The 24555-nt window shown below is 36.3% G+C and overlaps 1 protein-coding gene across 1 annotated transcript in view; it reads left to right on the forward strand.

Annotated features, from left to right (window-relative positions):
* The window catches only part of LOC150084879 (endoribonuclease Dicer-like), a 203658-nt gene that overhangs the window by 150274 nt on the left and 28829 nt on the right, over nucleotides 1-24555 (forward strand). Inside the window, exons 11-13 of the mRNA XM_090376377.1 lie at nucleotides 3252-3459; nucleotides 13739-15537; nucleotides 19257-19428. Of these exons, the coding sequence (XP_090232503.1) occupies nucleotides 3252-3459; nucleotides 13739-15537; nucleotides 19257-19428 (2179 nt within the window). The remainder of the gene's footprint in view (nucleotides 1-3251; nucleotides 3460-13738; nucleotides 15538-19256; nucleotides 19429-24555) is intronic.

The following is a 24555-nucleotide window of genomic DNA, read 5'->3' on the forward strand; positions in this document are numbered from 1 at the left end:
ATGTGAATCATATTAGAATTAACATTAGTTGAGGCATATGATGCAACAAAGCAAGCTCATAGAGCATCAGCCAAAAAAAAAAAAAAAAAAACCCTTCCCGTTTCACCCATCCAGTCACTCCAAATGTTTGTCTAGTTCAGCCTTAAATTTATTTTTTATTTAAGCTATCAACTTCCACAACAATAGATGGAAGTCTGTTTCAGCAATCAAATAATCTCTGGCTAAAGGCAAACTTCCACACATCTATTCTACAATTGTCTTTACTCAATTTGAATCTATGCCCCCTCAGGTTCTTAATCTCAGCAAGTGGAAGTATCCTATCAGCATTCAGCCTACTCACACCATTCAAGGCCTTGTACACCTCAATCAAATCACCTCACAGGTGCTTAGTCTCTGGATGCTGCAACTTGCAGAATTAAGCTTTTCTTCGTAAGTGCACCCCTTAGTTCCTCTCATCAATAGTTTCCCTTCTCTGTACTCATTCTGGCAACTGTACATCCTTCCTAAAATGAGGCCTCCAGACCTGTACACAGTACTCAAGGTGTGGCCTGCAGATTGTCTTATACAAAGGGATAATCACCTCCTTGTCTCTGCTAGCAAAATTCCTATATATCATTGACAAAACTCTATGACCTGCATGGCAGCCCATCTGCACAGCTCAGAGAACTTCATATCTGACTGCACAATTACCCCTAGGTCTTTTCATTCTCAACCTCCTGAGTGCAGTACCACACAGTTGGTACGTTTCTCTTGGGTTACTGCTACCCATATGCAGTACTTTGCTTTTGTCAATATTAAACTTCAGTTGCTACTTCTCAGCCCATCTACCTAACTTTTCTAGATCATGTTGCAGTAGCATACTGTCTTTACTATCATTAACAACCCTGCCAACCTTTGTATTATCTGCAAACTTGGACATTAAGCCTGATATAACTTAATTGATACCATTAATAAATACACAAAACAACAATGGGTCCAGTACCAAACCCTGGGGAACCCTACTAATAACATTAGTCCACTTGGAGCAGTGTCCATTTATTACCACTCTCTGCCATCTCCCATTCAACCATCCCTTTATCCATTGCAGTTAATGCCATACTGCTCCAATTCGTACAGCAGTCTTCCATGCACAACAGTATCAAAAGGTTTTTTCTGAAATCCAAGTATATGATATCAAAATTATTTTTTGCATCTAGTTCCTTTGTGACCACATCATAGTATCCAATAAAATTGGTCAGACAAGACTTCCCCATGCTGTGTCCGAGCTATAACTGCAGTCTTGTCTAGATGATCCTGCAGCTTCTCTAACCAGTGACTCCATTATTTTCCCCAAACAGAAGTTAAACTAACAGGTCTATAATTATTTGCATCACCCTTTGAACCCTCTTTCTGAATTGGGAATACATTTGCACATCTCCAGTCCATGGAGACCTCCCCTAAATTTAAGGATGCTCTCACAATTATGGCTAAGGGTTTGCTTACTTCCTTTCCTTTGCTGCCTTCTTCAATATAACTGGATAGATTCCATCTGCCCCAGGTGCCTTTTTTATGTTTAACTTCAACAATTTCTTCTTCATTTTGCTCTCCGTTATTACAAAATCGTTTAGCTCCTTGTAGAGTTTAGTAAGCCTCTCTCCTCCCCCTTCCTTACAGAATTCCTCATGATGAATGTAGATGCAAAATACTTATTCAGTTTTTCAGCTATCTGAGCAGGATCATCAACAGTTGAACCACCAACATCAAGTGGACCAATCTGATTCATCCCCTTCCTTCTAGAGTTTACATAAGTAAAGAAGTCTTTGTTGTTTTTATTTGCATCTTTTGCCAAGGATTTCTCGTAATCAGCCTTCATTTGCCTAACCTCTTTTGTGACTTGATTACAGACTTGCTTATATCTGCCATAGGCTTCTGTGTCACCTGCTAATTTATATGCATCCCACGCATATTTCTTCTCTGCCATGAGCCTCATTAGTTCATCTAACATCCATTTAGGCCTAAATCTTGAACAGTGTTTGTTAGTAGGTATGAAAAGCCTAGTAGCTTTCAAGAATAATTCTATGAATGCCTCCCATTTAGAATTCATTGTTTTTAATATCATCAGTTGATTCCACTGTATAGAATTCAAAAACTGCCTAAGACAACTGTAATCACCTTTACGAAAGCAGGTCTCGTACATTCTCTGACAATTTGTCTAATCCTTCCTTAAATTTATTCAAACTACCAACTTACACAACAGTAGATGGCAGTTGGAGTTTTGGAGTTTGTTCAGACAATTTGTTTTCAGTTCACTGGTTGAAAGCAGATTTTCCGACATCTCTCCTGCAACCATCTTTTGTCAGTTTATGTCCACTAATATGTGTTATCTGAGAAAGAACAAGGATGCCATCAGCATTTAGCCTTATACAGTTCAATCAGATCTCTTCACAGGTGCTTAGTTTCTAAGCACTGAAGTTTGCAGAAATGAAGTCTCTCACGAGACTTTAAAAGTTATTGGACTTTAAAGGACATAAAGGTTATTCTCTCTAAAACCCTCATGTCCTTGACTAATCTTGTTGCATTTCTCTGTACCTCTTCCAACCGATCACATGCTTTCTAAAATGACGAAGCAAAATTTCATGGGAAGCAAAAACACAATTTACAGTTAACTTAGTAAAATAAAATTATACTTACTTTTTTTGACACTCTCCCTCTTTCAGAAAATATTTTATTTTGAAAGTTTTAGTATTCCATACTTGGAATACTAAAACCTTTTTAATGGTCCTTTTAGCTGATATTGACACCACTTTAAGATTGAGTTTTTGCTAAAAGGACCATTACCAATTATTTTGTAAATCTCTCTATTATCTTTTAATTTTGGAACAACTCATCAGTGTTATTTATCACACAGGATGCTTTGCTGTCACCTTTATGCTGGCATCCTAAAATTAATTGTAATTTAATATGCATTACAGACCTCATTTTTGGAATAGAATTTTTTTTTTTTTTTTTAATATTGTTTCTCTCAGTTTTCACTTTGACAGAACTGGCAATTAAAATTTAATTTGTGATTATTTACTTTTTCGTAAGTTTTTCAGTTATGTGTGATTAGTATAGGAAATTAAGTAAGTGCATATGAATATTTACCTTTGTATTTAAACAGAAAAGATGATACCATGTAATTGTTGAATAAAATAAATAATGAATATCTGGCTGTTGTGTTAGTTCAGCATTTTGAAATAAATATTCTTACATAGTGAATTTATAATTTTCAGATCTGTAGTTTCCCCATATTTTCTGACTCTAGTACATTAGGAGTTGAACTGAACCATGTGTCATCTGAGATGAAATTTTCACATGAACAAATAGAACTGCTTCACCAGTTTCATTCATTCATATTTTCAGAAGTTTTATTTCAAGGAAATCAAGCAAAAGCCATCAGTTTTACAGCTTGTGATTACCTTGTTGTTCCTCTGACTGAAGGTAAATACGTCAATAGTTTACATATCTCAGCCAAGTAAGTTAATCTAAATAGTAATGGGGAGTTAGGTAAAGTTGAGAAATAGTTTTAGCCTTAATGAAACGGGATTGCATCTAAACAGTGCAACAGCCTGATAAGGTTGAATGTTTTATTTCCGTGGAAGTCTCTCGGACCTCCAGGGGTGGGAGAATTTGCTTATGAGGCTAGTGGGAGCCACTATGTGAACTTCTTTTATTTATTGATTTGAAATTATATTGTTTTTGTATAATTTTTGATTTAAATTTAGTATTATAGTTTTTTAGTGATTTGCTGATTAAATTGGTGCATTTATTTTTTATTCGGCCTTGTAATTTCATAGAAAACCACAATTGATTTCTGCCAGCTTTTAATCAATAGTAGCATTTGAATCTACCGCCACTGTTTTTGTATCGATACAGCAAATCCTGGTAGTTTCGACGTAACTGGAAGCTGTGTGATCAGTGATCAACAGAGTATTATAAATCATAAATTATAGCACTACTTACGTGATTTAATAATTTAACTTGTCACGTAGATCATAACGTAGAGCAGTAATATTTGTAGAGCTTTTAGAATCAGTGATTTGGTATAGATAGCTAGTGGAGAGTTCGAACCACGTGGGTGGCAGTAGATAGTTAAATTTATTATCTATTATAGCTATTTAGATTTTACAAATGTAACATTATAAATTAATCCATATAACTTGATAGGAGATTCAAAATTCATATAACGTAACTCGGAGATAATACTTTACTGAAATATTATACAGGTTGACCATCACTAATCCGATTCCACCACTAATTCAGACATAATTTCCACGAACGTAATTTCAAATTTCTCGGATCGGCACACCGACCTGACGCTACTGTTTTAGTGGCATTGGTTGCAGCATCAGCTGTTGGTGCGAACTCGTAAACACTGGACTTGTTTTTCTGCATTTATCATTATTATAACCTGCTCACATTTAGCCCCAGCCATAGTTCCAATGCATAAAGGAAGTGCCTCTCATGGTGTAAAGCGCAAACATCGTACATTGTCCATAACAGATAAAGTTGAACTTCTGAAAAAACTCTACAGCGGTGTGTCCTGTGAGAAGTTTAACTCTGCTTAATTGTAAATTCCAGCAATTTCTCTCAGTTCCTCTTATTTTAGTAATTTTCTTTTAGCCATTCCTTTTTAGATTTTTTTTTTTTATGATGGATAATACAGTGTGCTAATGAACTTGTTTTCACAAAATCTCTAACAATACTGACAAACTTATTGCGACATTTGAGAGTTTATTTTATATTTAGTTTATTAGTTTTATTGCAGCGCTCGCCGTACATGCAATAAAGTAAGCCATCTCCATAATCAGGTGGGAAGGAGCAACAGTGCATAGCACACACTTCTTGATGAGACCAGGGTTCGAGCCCATCACCACTAAATACAGAGGATGCGGAAAGGTCAGGGAATGACCATCGCATATCCCGGAGCAATATGGCCTTAGTTGCTGATGCTCCTAAAAACCAAATAACAAACAACAAACAAACAGCAATAAACTAATCAGAAACGACCTTATGTATGCCGTAATAGTGTCACACATAATGTGGCTGACATGGCTACTGGGCCATGTCGGCCCAGTTGTCCTCTGAATGTCCTCTGAATCACAGCCTTTGAAATGTACTGCTTGTTTGATGTTTGTGGAGCAATCAGGAATAGGACAGGATATTGCCAAGGGGAAAGCCTTTGTGTGTGCACGATGTAAAGAGTGTGAGGAAATCAGGCGCCAACTCAGTGTTGTTATGGACCTATATAAGAGCTTGCAGGACAGGGTAGATGCCCTCGAAGGATTTAAATCGAGGATTAAAAGGATTTGAAATGTTACTGCTTGTTGTCCTCTGAATGTCCTCTGAATCACAGCCTTTGAAATGTACTGCTTGTTTGATGTTTGTGGACAATCAGGAATAGGACAGGATATTGCCAAGGGGAAAGCCTTTGTGTGTGCGCGATGTAAAGAGTGTGAGGAAATCAGGCGCCAACTCAGTGTTGTTATGGACCTATATAAGAGCTTGCAGGACAGGGTAGATGCCCTCGAAGGATTTAAATCGAGGGCCCATCAAGCTCTCAGCTGCTCACATCAATGCCAGAGCTTGAACTTGAACATCATTTAACATAGGGGTAACCCCCCAAGGCAGAATGTGCTGGTCCAACAGGAACTAGTTGTTGTTGGTGACTATTGTCAGGAAACGGAGAATATATTGTGCATAGAGGATAGGTGGAACAGGACCAGGGTATGTCTGCCAGGGGCAATGGTTGCAGATATCATCTTTTAAGGGTACAATGGTGATATTGTTGTACACAGCACTGATGACATTAAGAGTAGGAGACACTGGCAGAATTACTTAACAAGTACAGGTCAAAGTTGAAAAAAAGCTGTGAGTTAAGGTGGAATTTGAAAATGTCTGCAATTCTACTCAGACTCAATAGAAGGGAATAAATGATGAGAGCCTTGTCAATCAATTCGGCCGTGGAGAGATTGTGCAAGGCTCAAGGGATAGAATTTTTCTCAGCCTGTGCTGTGCTTGTTAACAAGAGAGGCTGCTTCTACAGGGATGGGATACACTTAAATAGAAAGGGTGCAAGAATATTTGCTGGTGCTATTGAGGCAGTATTAGGTGGATCGGAAAACTGCTAGCTTGGGGGGATACATGGACTAATAGATTAACAGTAGCCGCTGGCATATGTGAAAGTGATTCTTGCACTGCTTCTATTGGAATGAGCAGCAGCCTGGAAAACGAGGTGCAGGGGATTTCGGGGACTGCTAGAAGTCATTGCGGAACAAGTAAATACATGGGCTATGTTAGCGTAGCTAAGAATAGGAACAGGTGCATGTATACTTGCATGTACACCAGTGCTAGGTTCTTGGTAAATAAATTTGATGAATTTGAGGTGTTGGTCAAAACATCAAGGGCAGATATTGTTGGGATATCAGAGATGTGGTGTCACACAGATATAAGGAATGCAGAAATGGAATTTGGGGAGTTAAATGTGTACAGGAAGGATAGACAGGATAGAAAAGGAGGAGGGGTTATATGTTATTAGTTAAGAAAAACATAAAATCCAAGCAAGTACAACCAGTCGACATGGGTGGACAGAGCAGTGTTGAGTCAGTTTGGTGTGTCATAAGCACTGGGAAATCAAAATTGAGAGTAGGAGTGTGTTATAGGCCTAATGACTCTGTTGAGTATAATAAGGTTTGGTTTTTTTTTTAGGAGCATTAGCAACTAAGGCCATATTGCTCCAGGCATATACGGTGGTCATTCCCTGACCTTTCCATATCCTCCATATTTGATGGTCACAGGCTCGAACCCCGGTTTAATCAAGAAGTGTATGCTATGCACTGCTGCTCTTGCCCACCTGGCTACGAAGGTGCCTGAGTATAATAAGCAACTCTACAGAGAAATAGTGGGCCAGTAAATCAGTGTCTTATAATGGGGGATTTTCATTTCCCAGATATCGATTGGAATTTGTGGGTTGGTCACTCACACACTAGCAAGACTTTTGTGGATTTATTGGATGATTGTTTTCTACAGCAGCATGTTCGGGAGGCAACTAGAGGGAGTAATTCTCTTGATCTGATTATCAGTAGTGATTCTTCATGTATTAAGAATCTGCAGATAAAGGAACTACCTGGTGGCAGTGATCACAGTGTGCTGAAGTGGGATTTACTCAAAGAGGTAGCACCTCTTGGTCCTTGAGGTTGTCACAGACATTCTCTCAGATATGCCAGACAAGCTGTACTTGCTACCTTGGTGTCTAAAACTCTGATGGAACTGATATTCGGGTGACATTCAAGTCAAGTGGACACAATTTCGGTGAAGTCCAGACGGTCTGTGACAGCCAACTCCTCTGCTTGGCGGGACTGTTAGTAATCCTTGATATAACCTCCATGCACAAGCATACTCTGGGAGACCATCCAGGTGTGAACCAACATAAGCAGGGGTCAAGGTGTGGCACCTACACCACATGGAGGAATGCCGCCCCTCTGTGTTACCAGGAAATATTAGGTGGCAGATGACTCTCATCAACCGGTGCGATACCACACTCTGCTGCTTATTGGAGGCTTCAACTGGTGAAACCCATGTTTAGTCTCCAGAGCTAAGTTCTGGTCAACCCTTCCCCATCTCTTCCATCATGCAGTATGACTGATGACTTTTGAGGTTATGATGAACATCATGGCGAGATCCAATCTTCCTTACATTTTGAAGGTACAGCTCTAAAACGGTGTTTGCAGGACGGCTGCTAGTTAGTACACCGGACCAAACCTATTGGTAACTCTTTACTGGACACTGCCCTTCATGGACTGATGTTATTAGTGGAGTTCACCAGGGTTCAGTGCTGTGCCCATTGTTGTTTTATATATTTATTAATAATATTGATGAAGATATATCAGGATTAATGTCTATTTGCAGGTGATACAAAGGTTAGCAGGGTAGTTAATGACAGTAATCAGGATAATCTACTCTAACAAGATCTAAAAAAGTTAGGCAGATTGGCTAAAAATTGGCAGTTGAAGTTTAATATTGACAAATGCAAGAAACTGCATATGGGTAGCTGTTATCCCTGATTAACATACAAATTGCATGGTACTACATTTAGGGTAGTGGGAAATGAAAAAAGATCTGAGGTAATTGTGCAGTCAGATATGAAGTTTTTTGAGCACTGGAGCCATGCTGCCAGGACAGCTCATAGGGTTTTGTCAATGATATACAGAAATTTTGCTAGCAGGGATAAGAAGATGATTATCCCATTATACTGCATACAGGTTCGGAGGCCTCATTGCCTCATTTTATTAATGATATAGATATGCTGGAATAGGTGAAGAGAAGGGTGATGAGATTGGTGAGGGGAAACACAAGGGTGCTCTTGCCAAGAAAGGCTTCAGTTCTGCAAATTGCAGTGTCTGGAGACCAGGCACCTGCAAGATTATATATGATTGAGGTGTTCAAAGTTTTGAATGGAATGAACAAGCTCAATGCTGATGGCATTCTTCCTTTTGCCTAGATTTCAGACACATGAGTGGGCATAGATTTAAACTGAGGAAGAATGGTTGCAGGATAGATTTGCAGAAGTTCTCTTTCAACCAACAGGTGGTTGATTGTTGGAACACTTCCATTTGTTGCTGTGGAAGTGGGTAGTTTGAATTTATTCAAACTACTCATTCAAAACTACCATCATATTATTGGAGGGGATGAGTAGGTGATGTGGGAATGGCTTTTTTTTTTTTTTTTTTTTTCATTTTGGCTGATACTGTATAAGCTTGCATTTTTTGCATCATTTGCCACTACTAATACTAAAATTTCTTGTGATATTAACATTAATATTAGTATTGGCAGTATGATGCATTGAAGCAAGGCCTTTATAGTACCAACCAAAAAAATAAACCTTCATTTACTCATTCCTTCCAATAATTTATCTAAACCTTCCTTAAATTTTATTCAGTCTACCCACCTCAATAACACTAGTGGAAGTTTATGCCAACAGTTGTTCATTATTTGACTGAATGTGAATTTATGCCCCCATGTGTGTTTCATCTTATATTAAAGTGGCCAAGATCATTAACAACAAGAACCAGGAAATATTACTGCAACAAACTTTAGATTATACAACTGGTTTAAAGAATGGCAGTTAAGCTTTAATGCAGTAAACTGAAGTTCTGCTTCTAGATCACAGTAATTCCAAGTAATCTGGGATTGCTGCGAAGTAAATTTATTAACTTGCATGTGGCACACTTCTCACTGATGAAGATGAAAAACACCTTGGGTTTTAATGCATTCTGATATGTTCTCTTAAGTATAGCAGGGTTGTAAGGGAAGTACCTGGGATACCATTAATATTACCAGTAGAGATTAAATCATAATTTTTCTGCTATACACACCCCATCTTGAATATTGTGTACTTGCCTGGAGTTCCCATTTCAGCAGAATGTTTACTTTCATAGAAGGATACAAAGGAGGTCAACAAAATTAATTGCAAATACAGTCAGTTCTGCTGTAATGCATATTTTCGTGAATTTGCTCCAACACGACTGATATATTAGGGACTGATATATGTGAGTATAATGCGATTTTCATGTTGGCTCATGCACGATTTCTTCTGTGAGTACACCAGATGAATGTAAAGCCCGGCACTAAGATGAATGTAGCGAGCTGTGCAGCAATACATACAAATTTACAAAGCTTAAAAAATATCAAATGTGTGAGAGCTATATTTCCCATTTACTGTATTTGTATTGGTTGGGGATGCACTGTTGTCATTCGCTGTATTTACATGATAACATGAGATAATGTAGGCTGACTCATGTTTTCAGGAGCTCACATTTTTCTGTTCGAACAGAAATTTCGTGAGGTGGGATAGCGTGAGCACAGGGTCACATTTCTGGAGGTCACTACCATAAAACAATAAAAACAATTTGCAGTTCCCAGTTTATTGGGCTTTTCTGTTAGTGCAATATAATTATGAATGAGTAGTAAACTTGATCTTATTGCAATTGCGATAATACCGATAGCTGGAATTCTGTGGGTTTTTACATTATTATGGTGAAACGTGTTTCCCCTTCCATGAAATCTTCAATCATATAAAAAACATAAGTAAATTTTCAGAATCTTTTCTTAATTCCTATTTTAAGCTATATTTAGTGTAATATTTATTTATTTATGAGAAATTTAAGATGTTTAATCCTGTGTTGCAGTTTTATTGGGTTTCTAATTTTTTTTAGTGTTTTACTTACCAGACTGAACATTTTTGTTTTGAGTGCTCTGCCCCTATCCCTATTTTCCCATAAGCCCTGTTGTTTTTAATGCATGAAATACCATAATGTGGAGGTTTTTAGGAACACATGTACCACATTATAGTAGAACTGACTGTACAAAGAGATATTCATATATTGGAAGGGACTCCAATTCTGTGAAAACTAGGCATCTGATGGGAATCCAATTGAGGTACTTAAGGCTGTGAAAGTGTTGGGCAAACTTATTGATGGAGACATATTTTCTCTTTCTAGTTTGACTCAAACAAGGGAACACTGATTGAAATTAAAGAAAGGAAATTGCAGACTTAATGTAAGAAAATTGTCTTTAATCAAAGTATAATTAACTGTTGGAACAAGTTATCAACTAAATATTTGAAAGGCGTAAATAAAATATCATTATCACTATTAACCATATGGTGCAAGGAAGCCTGATGCTTTTGCTGCACCAGGCAAAAAAAAAAAAAAAATTCTGAGTACCCTGAGAGAGAGAGAGAGAGAGAAGAATGATGATATCCAGCTCAGGACCCTGGGCGTGCCAAGCCCATACTCACCAGATGTGAACCCCTAGTACTTTGATTTGCACTAAACAAGTGTCTGATTTTCACACAGAAAATGCCAAGTGCTGGTTTGTAAAACTTGAGTGACATTTTATATCTCATTTTTATTTTATTATTATTTTTTGATGGAAGATGCTAAATGAAGTTTTCAACCTTGCATCATTCTGCTCTTTTAATATTAATAGTAATACTAATGGCATGAATATGATAACAGATATTATATTTATGCCTTGTTTATAATGATGCTAGGTTGTTCTTTGAATATGTAACATTACCATAGTCTCCCTTCCCTTTTTAAATGTTTATTTTGTGGAGTAGGCATCATGGATTTTTCTTTTTTTCCTGGTCCCGTAACACTTTGATGAAAAATGCTATGACAATGTTGTTTTCAGGAATTTGTATTTAGCAAAATAAGCAACAGTATAAAAGTAAGCAAATTTTGTTCATTTGCATGGATGTGTCGCTCAGTTGGAAAAATAAACTATTCAGAATCTATGATTGATTCCTAACCTTGTCTTCAAATAGAAATAAGTATGATCATTTTAAGAGAAACATGAGATGAAAAATAATAAACATTTTGTTAGGATATGAAGGAATTTGAAACATGAAAGAAGCAAGATCATTTTTTGAATTTGCTTCCTTCTTGTTTCTTAGTCAAATAATTGTAATCAAAGTTTTCATTTTTACAAACTGAATTTGACCTAGTTTCTTGTGAAATAAACTGACAATTTGGTAATTGTTCTGAAACCAATTAATACTAGTTTGATAGTGATTGTTAGCTTGGATGTAGCAATAACCTTTAACTATAAAAAAATATAATCTCAAAGTTGGAAATCTGTGCTGCTCATTTTTTAGCATGTATGATTCTAGTTTTCTATAGTTTGCTGCTAGATCAAAATTGCCAACAGAATATTTTCTACAGAACTCTAGTGGGACTGACAAGGAATTATGAGGGTTGCTCAAAACTAATGTCTCCAAATTTTTTTCTAGGATGTTATGTACTTGAGTCTTTAATTACTTACATTTATCTTTACTCATGTTCACCATCACTTCTTGATGGGTACAGTGACAACGTTGTCATCAGCAAAGTAATCCCCATGAAGGTATTCCTTCGTAGGAATAAACAAGTGAAAGTCTGATGGTACAAGGTTGGGACTGTACGGGAGATGTGACCAAACAGCTCACTTGAATTCTGCAGTGGTCTTCCTTGTGGGATGCTGGTGTGGAGTCTGGCCTTGTCTTGCTGAAGGAGAAATTTTCCTTTTTTTATCCAACCTTATTTTTGCAATTTGTGTCTTCAGCTTCTTTAGTGTCTCCACATAGTAAGTACAATGATTGTGTGACCCTTTTTCAGGTTCACACAATCATTGTACCAAGAGAGGCTTAAGTTCTGCAAGTTGCAGCATCTGGAGATTAGGCACCTGTGAGGTGATCTGATTGAGGTGTATAAAGCCTTGAATGGTTTGAGCAGGCTCAATGCTGATGGAATACTTCCACTTGCTCAGATTAAGAACCTGAGAGGGCATAGCTTCAAATTGAGGAAAAACAGTTGTAGAATAGATGTGTGGAAGTTTGCCTTTATCCAGTGGGTAGTTGACTGCTGGAACAGACCTCCATCTGTTGTTGTGGAAGTTGATAGCTTAAATAAATTTAAGGCTGAATTAGACAAACATTTGGAGTGACCAGATGGATGAAATGGGAAGGTTTTTTTTTTTTTTTTTTTTGGCTGATGCTGTATAAGTTTGCTTTCTTGAATCATATGCCTCAACTAATGCTAATGCTTCTGACTCTCACTCTCTCTCTCTCTCTCTCTCTCTCTCTCTCTCTCTCTCTCTCTCTCTCTCTCTCTCTCTCTCTCCCCAGGATAATTTGGAAATTTTTTTTCGCTGGTGCAGCATAAGCCTAAGGCTTCCTTGCACCATATGGCTAACGAATAATAATAATAATAATAAATCCACTGGAATAACCCCCTCTTGTCCCAAAACACAGAACACATGATTTTACCAGCGGATGGCTGAGCATTGAATTTCTTCCTGATTGGTGAATCCACATGCTGCCGTAGACTGCCATTTTGACTCCTGTTTGGAGCAGTGTATTCAGGTGTCATCTTCATTGAAGATGCTTTCGAGAAAATCATTACTTATCCATGATTTCATACCTATCCAGAAGATTATCACAGGCCTGCACTCTCTGCTCCTTGTGATTTGGCATTAGCAACTTACCTGGCAGACGATTTCTTCTATCATAGATTTCTCAGAATTGTTTTCGGTGCATTAAAGCCAATTCCCACTCTTGCACATATTTCCTGAGTCTTAATGCATTGATCTTCACACATTAGTTTATCCACTCTCTCCTCATTTTCTCATGTCACTGCAATGAGAGGATAGCCTGACCTTGACATGTCCTTTAAATCACCACTATCCATCAATGATATGCCCAACCCAGAACCATTGAAGTAGAATCTGCTATATCCCTATAAACTTTCTTCAGAAGTTGGTGAATCTCAACAGGTGGAATATTCTCTGCATTCAGGAACTCAATAATGTACCAATATTTCTTACAAGCATCAATGTCACTCCATTTTTGCAGACAACTACAGTCTTGCCACCTAGCTTTCCATGTTGAAAATTGCAGGATATTGGTGGTAACTTTTATATTTTCACCTGGCACCATTACATTTTGTGTACAGCATCAGTCAAGTGGGAAAAATTAGGAAGCATTAGTTTTGGAGCCACTCTCTCAAATGTCCAAGTCAAACAGAAATAAAAAAAAGGAAAGTAGTAGACAAGTTTCAATTAGAAAACTAATAATTATCTTTAACCAAAATGGTTAAAATATAGCAGAAATAATATCATTTATAGCTTGCTAAAACTGTCATATTCAAAGTATTTAATTCAGTTTTTCTTTTTATTTCAGTTTCAAAATCAAAATATGTTATAAACTGGGATTTCATATATTTATTAAGGAAGTGGAACTATAAGTCAAAACCATGTTCTGCCTATATAGAACATGAGAATTATAAATATTTGTTCTCTGATGCTGTTGTTAAACGATCATATTATGTTCCAGAATATGAAAATGTGTACTATTATGTTACACATATTTGCTACGATTTGACTCCTAATTATGAATTAAATGATAGTGAAACTCACGAAACTCATATTGAATTTTATTTAAAAAAATATAGTATTGACATAAAAAATAAAAATCAACCACTTCTTAGAGTTAAACGGACATCTTCCATGAATATGGTAAAGGCTCGATATGGTGAGAAGCAACAAAGAAAAGAGAACACAGTGAATAATAATGCATCAGAGAATAGAACAGCATTTCAAGAATATTTTATTCCAGAATTATGTCTTATTCATCCACTACCAGCTACACTTTGGAAAAAAGCTTTGTGTATTCCTTCTATTTTGTATCGCATTAATTCATTTCTCCTAGCTAATGAATTGAGGGAAGGCATTGCTCTTGATACAGGAGTTGGAATGGCAAATTTGCCATCTGATTTTAAGTGGCCATATTTTGATTTTAACAGTCATAGTTCAGGTAATATGCAGAAATGTATGTTAGAAGATGACACTGCTTTCAGGAGTGACACATTTCAAAGCACAGTATTCAGATCCATTCCATCTTTTGATTGTTTATCTTCACCAAAAACATTTGAAGACTGGAGTAACAAATTGATTGAAATGTCATTTGAAGACCAGCTTGATGTCTCTAATCATTGTGGACCTCATCCAGGACTTATTCTTCAGGCACTGACTTTGTGTAGTGCAGATGATTCTATGAACATGGAACGTTTAGAGACTTTAGGTGACTCCTTTCTAAAGTATGTTGTATCAACATTTTTATACAATATGCAGAAAAATCTTGATGAGGGAAAGCTGACATTCTTGAGATCCAAATTAGTGAAAAATAGCTATCTCTTCTATTTAGGGAAAAAAAAAAACCTTGCTGAAAAAATAATTTCTGTTCCTTTTAATGCAACGTCAACTTGGCTGCCTCCATGTTTTACTAGTTTAGAAACCACTAATACCTATCACTCATTTGAGCACCATTTAACTAATGAAGATTCAAGAAGTAATGAGATTGAGCACAACTGGTTCACTGAACATGAATTATCTGATAAGTCTATTGCTGATTCAGTAGAAGCACTGATAGGAGTTTATCTTTTATCATGTGGCCCATATGGAGCATTGCAGTTTATGTCATGGTTGGGGTTTAAAATTTTTCCCGAAGTGGAAGAGAGTGAACAGAATCTCGTACTTAACTGGTTGCCAGCACCTTGCTCACCAGTTTTAAATAATGTGCCTAATATGGAAGAATGTTTGCATAATATGCTCCCTGATCTGGAAATTTTTGAAAAGAATATTGGTTACGTCTTTAAAAACAAATTTTTTTTATTACAAGCATTTACTCATACATCATACTACAGGAATGAAATTACTCAATGTTATCAGAGGCTAGAATTTTTAGGAGATGCTGTGTTAGACTTTCTGATCACAAAGTGCTTGTATGAAGATCCTAAGAAACATTCTCCTGGTGAACTGACAGATTTACGTTCTGCTTTGGTGAATAATGCATATTTTGCATCATTGGCAGTAAAATATAGTTACAACAAACACTTGAAATTTTTTTCTCCAGTATTGTTTACTGCATTAGAAGACTATGTACTGACCTTAGAGAGTTCAACTGAGGATGAATATTTTGAGGTAAGCTGTTCTGAATCTGATAAGATTAAATATAATTACAGTTTATAAATTTATTCTTTTTCGTCTTTTATTCATTTTCTGTTTTCATTTCCACCTGGAATTACAAACATGGCCATGTCTAACTAATTTAGAGCCCAGGACAAACAATCATAGTGCACTGTTACAAACATTTATTTCATTTTTGCACTATCCTTAGCAGAAATATGCCCGTGGTGAATACATCATTTTCTCAGGCTGGCATGGCTGTGATTACAGAAAAAAAAAAAAAAAGAAAGGAAGAAAAATAAAGAGTTCTATGTAATTCTTTAATGCTTAACTGGGTGCACCCATCTATAGTGCTTTATACATGTTTTTTATTATCTCCCTTATTTTTGGGTGAGTGAAATGTAAATTGAAAATCCTTATTCACTGTCAATGAGCAAAATATAAATAAAAAAACTCACATGCTTCAAGAGTTGGATGCCAGTCAGAATCTACCATGACACAAAACCAGAGAGAGTAACAGTTAGAGATACTGCCATAAAACATAAAGCCATAGCATTTCAATAATTGGATGCTAGAGATACAACTAATTTTAAATTCTTGTTTTTTAGCACATGCATATAATTATCAAGAATACATTTAATCCTGCATTTTTCCAGTTTGCATGATAACACAGAGTTTCTAGAATCTTCAATGGGATATCAAAGATGAAATGTATGGCAACGATGAAATTGTTTGGGGTCTCAAAGATCACGTGTGCCCAGCTTTGGATTAAAGTCAGTACATCTGTCTGTCATCATGCTTTTACTGTTCTTATTGTCTATTATTAAAATAGTGCTTCTTCTTGGTCCTGTTTCCATTGTTTGCAAGTCCTGTATCCATTGTGTAGATGTTTGCAAATACCTATTGTGTAGCCATTTGCAAGTCCCGGATCCATTGTTTTCTTTGGTACCTGTACATATAAAAAACATTGATTTCAGTAGTTTCTCTGTTTGTAGGTTAAACTCTTTGTTCCACTCACCAATCTCGTTGCCCTTCTCTGTACTCAATCCAGCAGCAGCTCTACATCTTTCCTAAATTCAGGCCTCCAGACTTGTATACAGTACTCAAGGTGTGGCCTGACCATTGCCTTATATACGGGGACAATCACCCCGTATATAAGGGGTGATTGTCCCCGTATATAAGGCAATGGTCCCTTATCCTTGCTAGCAAAATTCCTGTATATCATTGACAAGACAACATGAGCTACTCTTGCAGCCTTTTTTACACTGCTCAGAAAACTTCATATCTGACTGCACAGTTACCCCCAGGTCCTTTTCATTCTCCACTACCCTGAGTGTAGTACCACCCAGTTAATGTTTTTTTTTTTTTTTTTTTAATGCGAACCCCAAACACGAGAGGTATTAGAACCTATAGTACTTAGTACCGTGCTTGGGTTGGAGGATAAGAAGACGAAAGAAGATATTTGTTGACATTGGACTTGAACTTCTGTAGATTGTAATTTTCAGGAAATACGTATGAAGGAAGGTTGTTCCAGAAAACAGCAGTTGAATGAATAAATGAGGAAGATGAAAAGTTGGTTCTGTGGGTTTGAAGTTGGACAGTAAATGGATGTTGGCTGGTGGCGGCATGTATTCAGACTGTTTTGAAAGAGAGATGGCCTTAGTTGCTAATGCTCCTAAAAAACCAAAATAACAACAAAACAACAACTAACATATGGAAATTTGTTTCAGCAATCAACTACTTGCTGGCTGAGGCAATTTTCCGCACATCTATTCTGCAACTGTCTTTCCTCAATTTGAATTTATGCCCCCTCGGGTGCAGAATCTGAGCAAGAGGAAGAATCCCATCAGCACTGAGCTTGCTCAAATCATTAATCAGATCAGCTCGCAGGTGCATAGTCTCCAGAAGCTGCAATTTGCAGAATTTAAGCCTTTAACGAGATTGAGTTTACTGTCCGTTTATGATAAATTTCACTAACAGAAAAGCCCAATAAACAGGTGGCTGCTAATTGTTTTTATTGTTTCATGGTTGTGACCTCCAGAATTTTGACCGAACCACGTGGTACCATCGGAGACAAACGTAGGGTAATCTCCAATGCTGCGGTCTCCTGCCCCAATTAAGCGAAGTAAACCCTGGCTATTTTCTCGATTGGTTTCTGTTTTTTAAGATTTTCCCCACATAAACGGCTGCCCTGATTAACCGGTGGCCCAAATAACCGGAATCCACTGTATATGATATCAAAATTATTTTTTGCATCCAGTTCCTTTGCAACCACATCACAGTATCCAATAAAATTGGTCAGACAAGACTTCCCCATGCTCTGTCCTAACTATAACTGCAGTTTTGTCTAGAAGATCCTGCAGTGCTTCTCTAACCGGTGACTCCATTATTTTCCCCAAACAGAAGTTAAATTCACAAGTCTATAATTACTCTTGTCACCTTTCAATCCCCCTTTGTGAATTGGGGATAGATTTGCACATCTCCAGTCCATGGGGACCTCCTCTGAGGCCAAGGATGCCCTCATAATCATGGCTAAGGGTTTGCTTTCTTCCTTTGCTGCCTCATTTAATATAACTGGATAGATCCCATCCACCCCTGGTGCCTTCCTTGTGTTTAACTTCAGCAATTTCTCCTTCACTTTGCTCTCAGTTATTACAAAATTATTTAACTCCCTGTTAGAGTTTGATAAGCTTCAGGCCGCCACTTCTCTACAGAATTCAATTCATCATGTGTGGTGAATGTAGTTGCAAAATACTCATTCAGTTTGTCAACCTCATGTGCAGAATCATCAATAATCTAACCATCAATATCAAGCGGGCCAATCTGATTCGGCGCCTCCGTAGCCAGGTGGGAAGGAGCAGCAGTGCGTAGCACACGCTTCTTGATTAGACCAGGGTTCGAGCCTGCCACCACTAAATACGGAGGATGCGGAAAGGTCAGGGAATGACCACTGCATATCCCGGAGCAATACGGTCTTAGTTGCTAATGCTCCTAAAAACCAAAAAAAACAAACAAACAACCAATCTGATTCATCCCCTTCCTTGAGTTTACACAAGTAAAGAAGTCTTTACTGTTTTTCTTTGAATCCTTTGCCAAAGATTTCTTTTGATCTGCTTTTGCTTGCCTATCCTCCTTTGTGACTTGATTACAGACTATCTTATATCTACCATAGGCATTTGTGTCTCCTGATAATTTATATGCATCCCATGCATTTTTCTTCTCTGCCATGAGTCTCATTAGTTCATCTGACATCCATTTAGGCCCTTGAACAGTATCATCAAAGGGTTGTGACATATCCGCAAGTAATGATCATCCTGATCATCATGTCAACCACAGATATGGTGCCAAAGACCCTACATAACAGCTTAACAGCAATAGGTTTCCCAGAGAATGCATACAAGGAACTCCAGAAATTCTGAATCCTGAGCACTTGTAGTATAGTCAGAGAGATTTCTTCTAACTAAAAGTACCATCAGACAAATAACAACATCAACAATAATAATAATTGCATTTATATACATTAGTGCAATGATGCCAGAATGATTTATTAATATTTTCCCAACACGTGAGGCTTATTTAAAGAATTTATTTTGCTTTTATTTGAATATTAGAATTAGAATTTATTATTACAATATTCATTCATATTGATATTTTTTGCAATGATTCTTTAAAATTTATGTTTTTTTTATATTAAAAGAGGACTGCTAATTAAAATTTTCATCATTTAAAACCAGGAATATGGATATTATTTTGAAGAAGATGATTGCAGAGAAATAGATGATATTGAAGTTCCCAAAGCACTAGGTGATATTTTTGAATCTGTAGCTGGGGCTGTTTATTTAGATAGCAATCTGTCATTAGATACGGTTTGGAAAGTTTACTATCCACTGATAAAACCAGGTTTTGGTAAGTTGTAATGCGATAGATTAAGCAATTGCATTGTTTGAGTATATTAATATTAATATACATTAATATCATCATGTAGATACCAGAATATGTGTTTGTACATGCGTGCTAGTTAATGTTCTTGCATTTATATGCACCACTCTGCATGGTTTTCAATGTTTGTAAACTAATAGCTGTTTTTAACTGAGCTTTTTATCCTGATTTCAGAAATGCTATTCGTTTTTTTCTATCATGTACCGTTTTTTCACAAATCACTGAAGTTGATGTCATGAGTTATATTATTGAATGTATTAAGTGAAGAGTAAATGCTGGGAATTTATAAACTACATCTTCACATGTTGGCAACACTGCCTTTAGTCATTTGTTTCTTGATCCTGGGAGTGTTTATCACTGTGACCATGCAGCTGTGTTTATCTGTGTGAACTCAGTTTATTTTTGAGGTTATTGTGTCAAACTTGTGCTGAAAGGTGAGTAAAATGTCTTGATGCAAGTGTGTGAATAATCCAAACTTATTTTCTTATATTTATGGAAGTTATGCAAGATATTACAGAATTTGTAAAAAAATGTCTATTGTGGTTATTTTGGAGGGAAACTCTGTGATAAGATAAACAATGGGCTCCACGTAAAGTTTGCTGAACCTGAATGAAAAATTAAAAAGGGCATTGTGTATCCTCATATTCCATCTGCCTTAGACCAGTCCCACATGGAAATAACCTGCCGATTCCATTTCCCTCTACTTATATTGGAGAATGTAGCAGCTGAGAGTGCTGAAAGTGAAGCTTCTGAAGATGAAACTGAAGTCTACATGCTTGGAGATGTCTGGTCTTCAACTGTTTTCACAGCATGAACTCAGTGACCTGGTAAAAGATTTAAATTTACCAGAGGAATCTGCAGAAGTCCTTGGTTCTAAACTTAAATCAAAAAACCTAGCACATGGGACATTTTTCTCATGATGCAGAAACAGAGAACAAGGACTGGTCCCCTACTATTTTGAAGACGATTGTATAGGTTTTTTTTTTTTTTGTTTTTGCAGTAATATAAAAAACTTAATGAACTATTTAGGAATTAGTCAAATCCTACACAATGGAGACTTTTTATTGACTCATCAAAGAGGAGTCTCAAGGGTGTGTTACTCCACAATGGAAACAAATATGAGTCAATTCCAGTAGTTCACTCTGTGTATTTAAAAAAAAAACATATGAGAACTTGAGAAGCTGTTGACAAATATTAAGTATGAAGAACATGGTTGGTTGTTCTGTGCTGACTTTAAAGTGATAGGCATGTTACTCGGACAGCAATCTGGCTACACAAAATTGCTTTGCTTTTTGAGTGAGACAATCTGGCATGGAGTAAGCACTGGGATAGGAAGATCTAGTCAAAGAGGTGCTGTTTGTTGCCTGGATCAAAGAACAGTTCATAAACCACTGGTAGACCCCAAAATTGCCCTTATTCCACCCTTGCACATCAAACTGGGTTTGATGAAACAGTTTGTGAAAGTTTTACCTCAGGAAGATCCCTGCTTCATTCTGAATATTCCCTGCCATATTCTGAATTCCCATCAATCACCCAAGAGAAGCAAAAGCAAGGTATTTTTATTGGAACTCAAATTTTCAAACTGATGAGAGAGAGCGGTATTTTGAGTGAACTATGAATAAAAGAGAAAAACAGAGGTGGATTAGCTTTGGGTCTGTTATTGAGAACTTCTTATGGAACAACAAGATCCAGACTGCAATAATATAGTTGAAAATATGTTGACAAACTTCAAGAAGCTATGCTGCAACATGAGTTACACTCCCGCATTGACTACTTCTCAAAAATTCTAGGAAGGGTTAGTGAAGAATCTCCATGATACCTCATCTCCATGAAGTATCAGGGAAGGTGAACTATCAATGTGATGGTTGACTATTGCTGGATGTTGAAGAGAGACTGTTAAGTAGAAGGATCTGCAAGAAAATCAAAGAAACGAAAATTTGAACTATCATAGATCAGTTTTTAAAATGAGAGGTAACTGTTTAGTGCACTTTTTACTGCACTATCATTTTTAATAGTGTTTACATACGTATTTAAATATAAAAGTAACATTTTGTTATCATTTCAGTGCACAAAAGCTGCCAAAATTTAAAAAAAAAAATTGTAAATTTTCTTTTGTGGTTTTTGAAGAAACCTGATCAATGAAAACAGTCATTTTTGAAATCAACATTAGAAACACCCTTTTCTGAGAAAACATCAGTGAATTTTTTTAAAGTGTAGAGTATTGTTATCCAAACAAATTGGAGAGTCCTACTTTTTATTTTTATTTATTTTTTTGTCTGTTAAAGTCCGTCAACAAGTATTTTCAGTCTTCTCAACCTTCAACCCATGCATGGTACTAAGTACTGTAGGCTCCTAATACTTTTTGTTTTTATTTTTTCTTTATTTTTTATTTTATTTTATTTTTTAAATGAAAAAATACTTTATTTTTTCATTTAAAAAATAATAAAAAGGAAATGCTAAGAAATGATTTACCGCAATCAAGAGTATTGAATTCATATTACAAGAGAAGAAGAAAAGTATAAGATGCTAATAAGTCAGCTTTTTCTTTAGGTGAGGGTGCAGTAAAACAATGAGGTTGTAACTGAGGTGGAAGTATTAGTGGGGAGAAGTTACAGAAAGTAACTTTGGCCAGATAGAATAATTCTTGATTACTGTTTGGACAAGAAGTAAGTTTTTCTACTCTTAATTTGTTGTATATCAAGTTTGAATTGGTTAATAACTGTTTTGCAACTGTCATGGAGTTGGCCGCAGGCTGAAAATGGAGCTGGAGATTTGGATATGTGCCAATTGGATATGTTCAGGTTAAGAATACAGTATGCTGTATTCTTAACCTGAACAGCCAAGGCACAAATATTAGGACACCATGGTTTGTATAAGTGATGACATTTAGGGTGGAATATGGAATAATGGATTTTATCCCTATAAGAATAATTTCACTGACACATATGAACAGAGTAGGATCAGAATGTTTAAAACAGTAATCCAGCTGTGTTAAAGTGTAATAGAAGTTATGTAAATCACATTTGTAATTTTTGTAATTCCAAATGACAAGTAGCTGAGAATGGTCAATGAGACAACAGCTCGATATGAAATAAGACCATTACCAAGCTGTGATCTGAAATACCCAGATGCCCATTAACATCAAACATGTACTTTAAAGGTTTGTTGATGAGGGAAAAAGTCATGAGTTGTTGGATGTGTGTGGTTTGGGCTTTATATTCTGTTAAATGAACAAGCTTGTAAGGTCATTAGCAATTGCAAAAACCTTTGCATCTCATTCAGCTTTTATCTAACAATAAAATTAAGCCAGCTTGAGTTATATTTAAATCACCAAGGAAAATTACATCACCTTTGGGAAAGTTAGACTTTTATAAGAGTCTAACATTTTCAGTGATTTCTCAAATAGTTTTGAGTGATTTTTTAGAGCTAGGAGAATGATAGAATCAACAGAATTTGATAAAGAGATTTTATCCTATTGTCACTCGTGCCCTCAGTTGTAAAAAGAGCACTTTGATGACATCTGCATGATTCCGTTATTATTATTATTACTAGCCATATGATGCAAGGAAGCCTGAGGCTTATGCTGCACCAGCCAAAAAAAAAAAAATTTCTGAATTACCCTGAGAGAGAGAGAGAGAGAGAGAGAGAGAGAGAGAGAGAGAGAGAGAGAGAGAGAGAGAGAGAGAAAACAAGAGTCAGAAATAGAAAGGAATCACCAAGAGAGGGAAGAATGATGATATCCAGCTCAGGACCCTGGGTGTGCCAAGTCCATACTCACCAGATGTGAGCCCCCGTTTTGTTTTAATTAAAAAAAAATTTTTTTTTTAGGTTTTTTTACTGAATTCAAAATGGTAATCTATGAATTATGATTTGCTAAACCCAGTTTTAAAATATCAGATGAAAATGACAGAGACTAGTAGTGATGATAATAAAAAAATTTATCATATTTTTTTAAAATTTAAGGCCACCAGATTGAAACCCAGACACAACTTGAATGTCTCTATTTTTGTTAGGTGTTCATCTACAGATAGCAAAATGAAAGCTCTATGGCAAGATTAGACCCCTATCACTGGTATCTTACAGGTGCCACATGGGAGTGGAAGTTACCTAGAAGAAAGATACATGCTTTTGCTCACCTGGCATCTGTTAAATGCCAAACATTATTTAATGTCTCATAATTTGTGGTATGTTGAAATGAAAACATACCATAATTGTTTCCAATTTTCAATTGGAAAATACCATATAGCCAGTTAGAGAATATTGTTGGGCAAAGATACACAGGAGGATTTGATATCATTTACAAATTTTAAATGTTTATTTAAAATTTTTAAAAAAGTTGAAAAATTAAAGTGTCTGTCAACACCATGTTAGCAACAGAAGGTTATTATTATTAACCACAGAAGATTAAATCAAAAATGAGGAGCTTCCCTCTCTGACAAGGAATATCCAAAGGGACTTGTATTAATACAACCCCCCCCCCTCAAAGTGAAAGGAATTGTAGAGTGAATAATTAGGGCAACTGAGATGAGTTGTCATTGAGGCAAAATAGTACCCATGCACTATTATACAGTAGTATTATATCCAAGCATATTGTATACTACTGGCTTAGTATTGGTTGACTTCATCAACAATATGTTACTTGTGAATTTGCTTTGTCATGTCCCATTGAAATAACTAACAGTCAGACATTGGTGGGTGAATTGTGCAAATTTAATGGATGCTGAATTTTTCTGCAAGTTGTTCACAGTGCTGGGAAAAGTTCACCCTAGTTTTAGCTTAGTTTATTATCTGAAGAGAGCATGAAGTGTTGTTGTTTCTCTGATAGTAGTCTGTAAATTATTTCTCTTAATTTTTCCACATGAAAGCGAACATTATAAAATTGCCGAAATTTTTTCTCTAAAATGATGAGAAAATTTTGTAAAGACGGTATTTTGGCTATGGGAATTTACTGGATATTAATTAGAATTATGCATAATTTATTTCAGCAAATTATTGCAATAATTGAATGCAGTCTGTATTGTAACAAAGCTCAAAAGTTAGTGTTTTATGCATCATGTTCAAAATCCAGTTATAGTAATATTTACAGTAGTGATA

The sequence above is a fragment of the Mastigoproctus giganteus genome, chromosome 6 (assembly GCF_048544385.1).
Source record: "Mastigoproctus giganteus isolate SK-2022 chromosome 6, ASM4854438v1, whole genome shotgun sequence".
Taxonomy (NCBI): Eukaryota; Metazoa; Arthropoda; class Arachnida; order Uropygi; family Thelyphonidae; genus Mastigoproctus; species Mastigoproctus giganteus.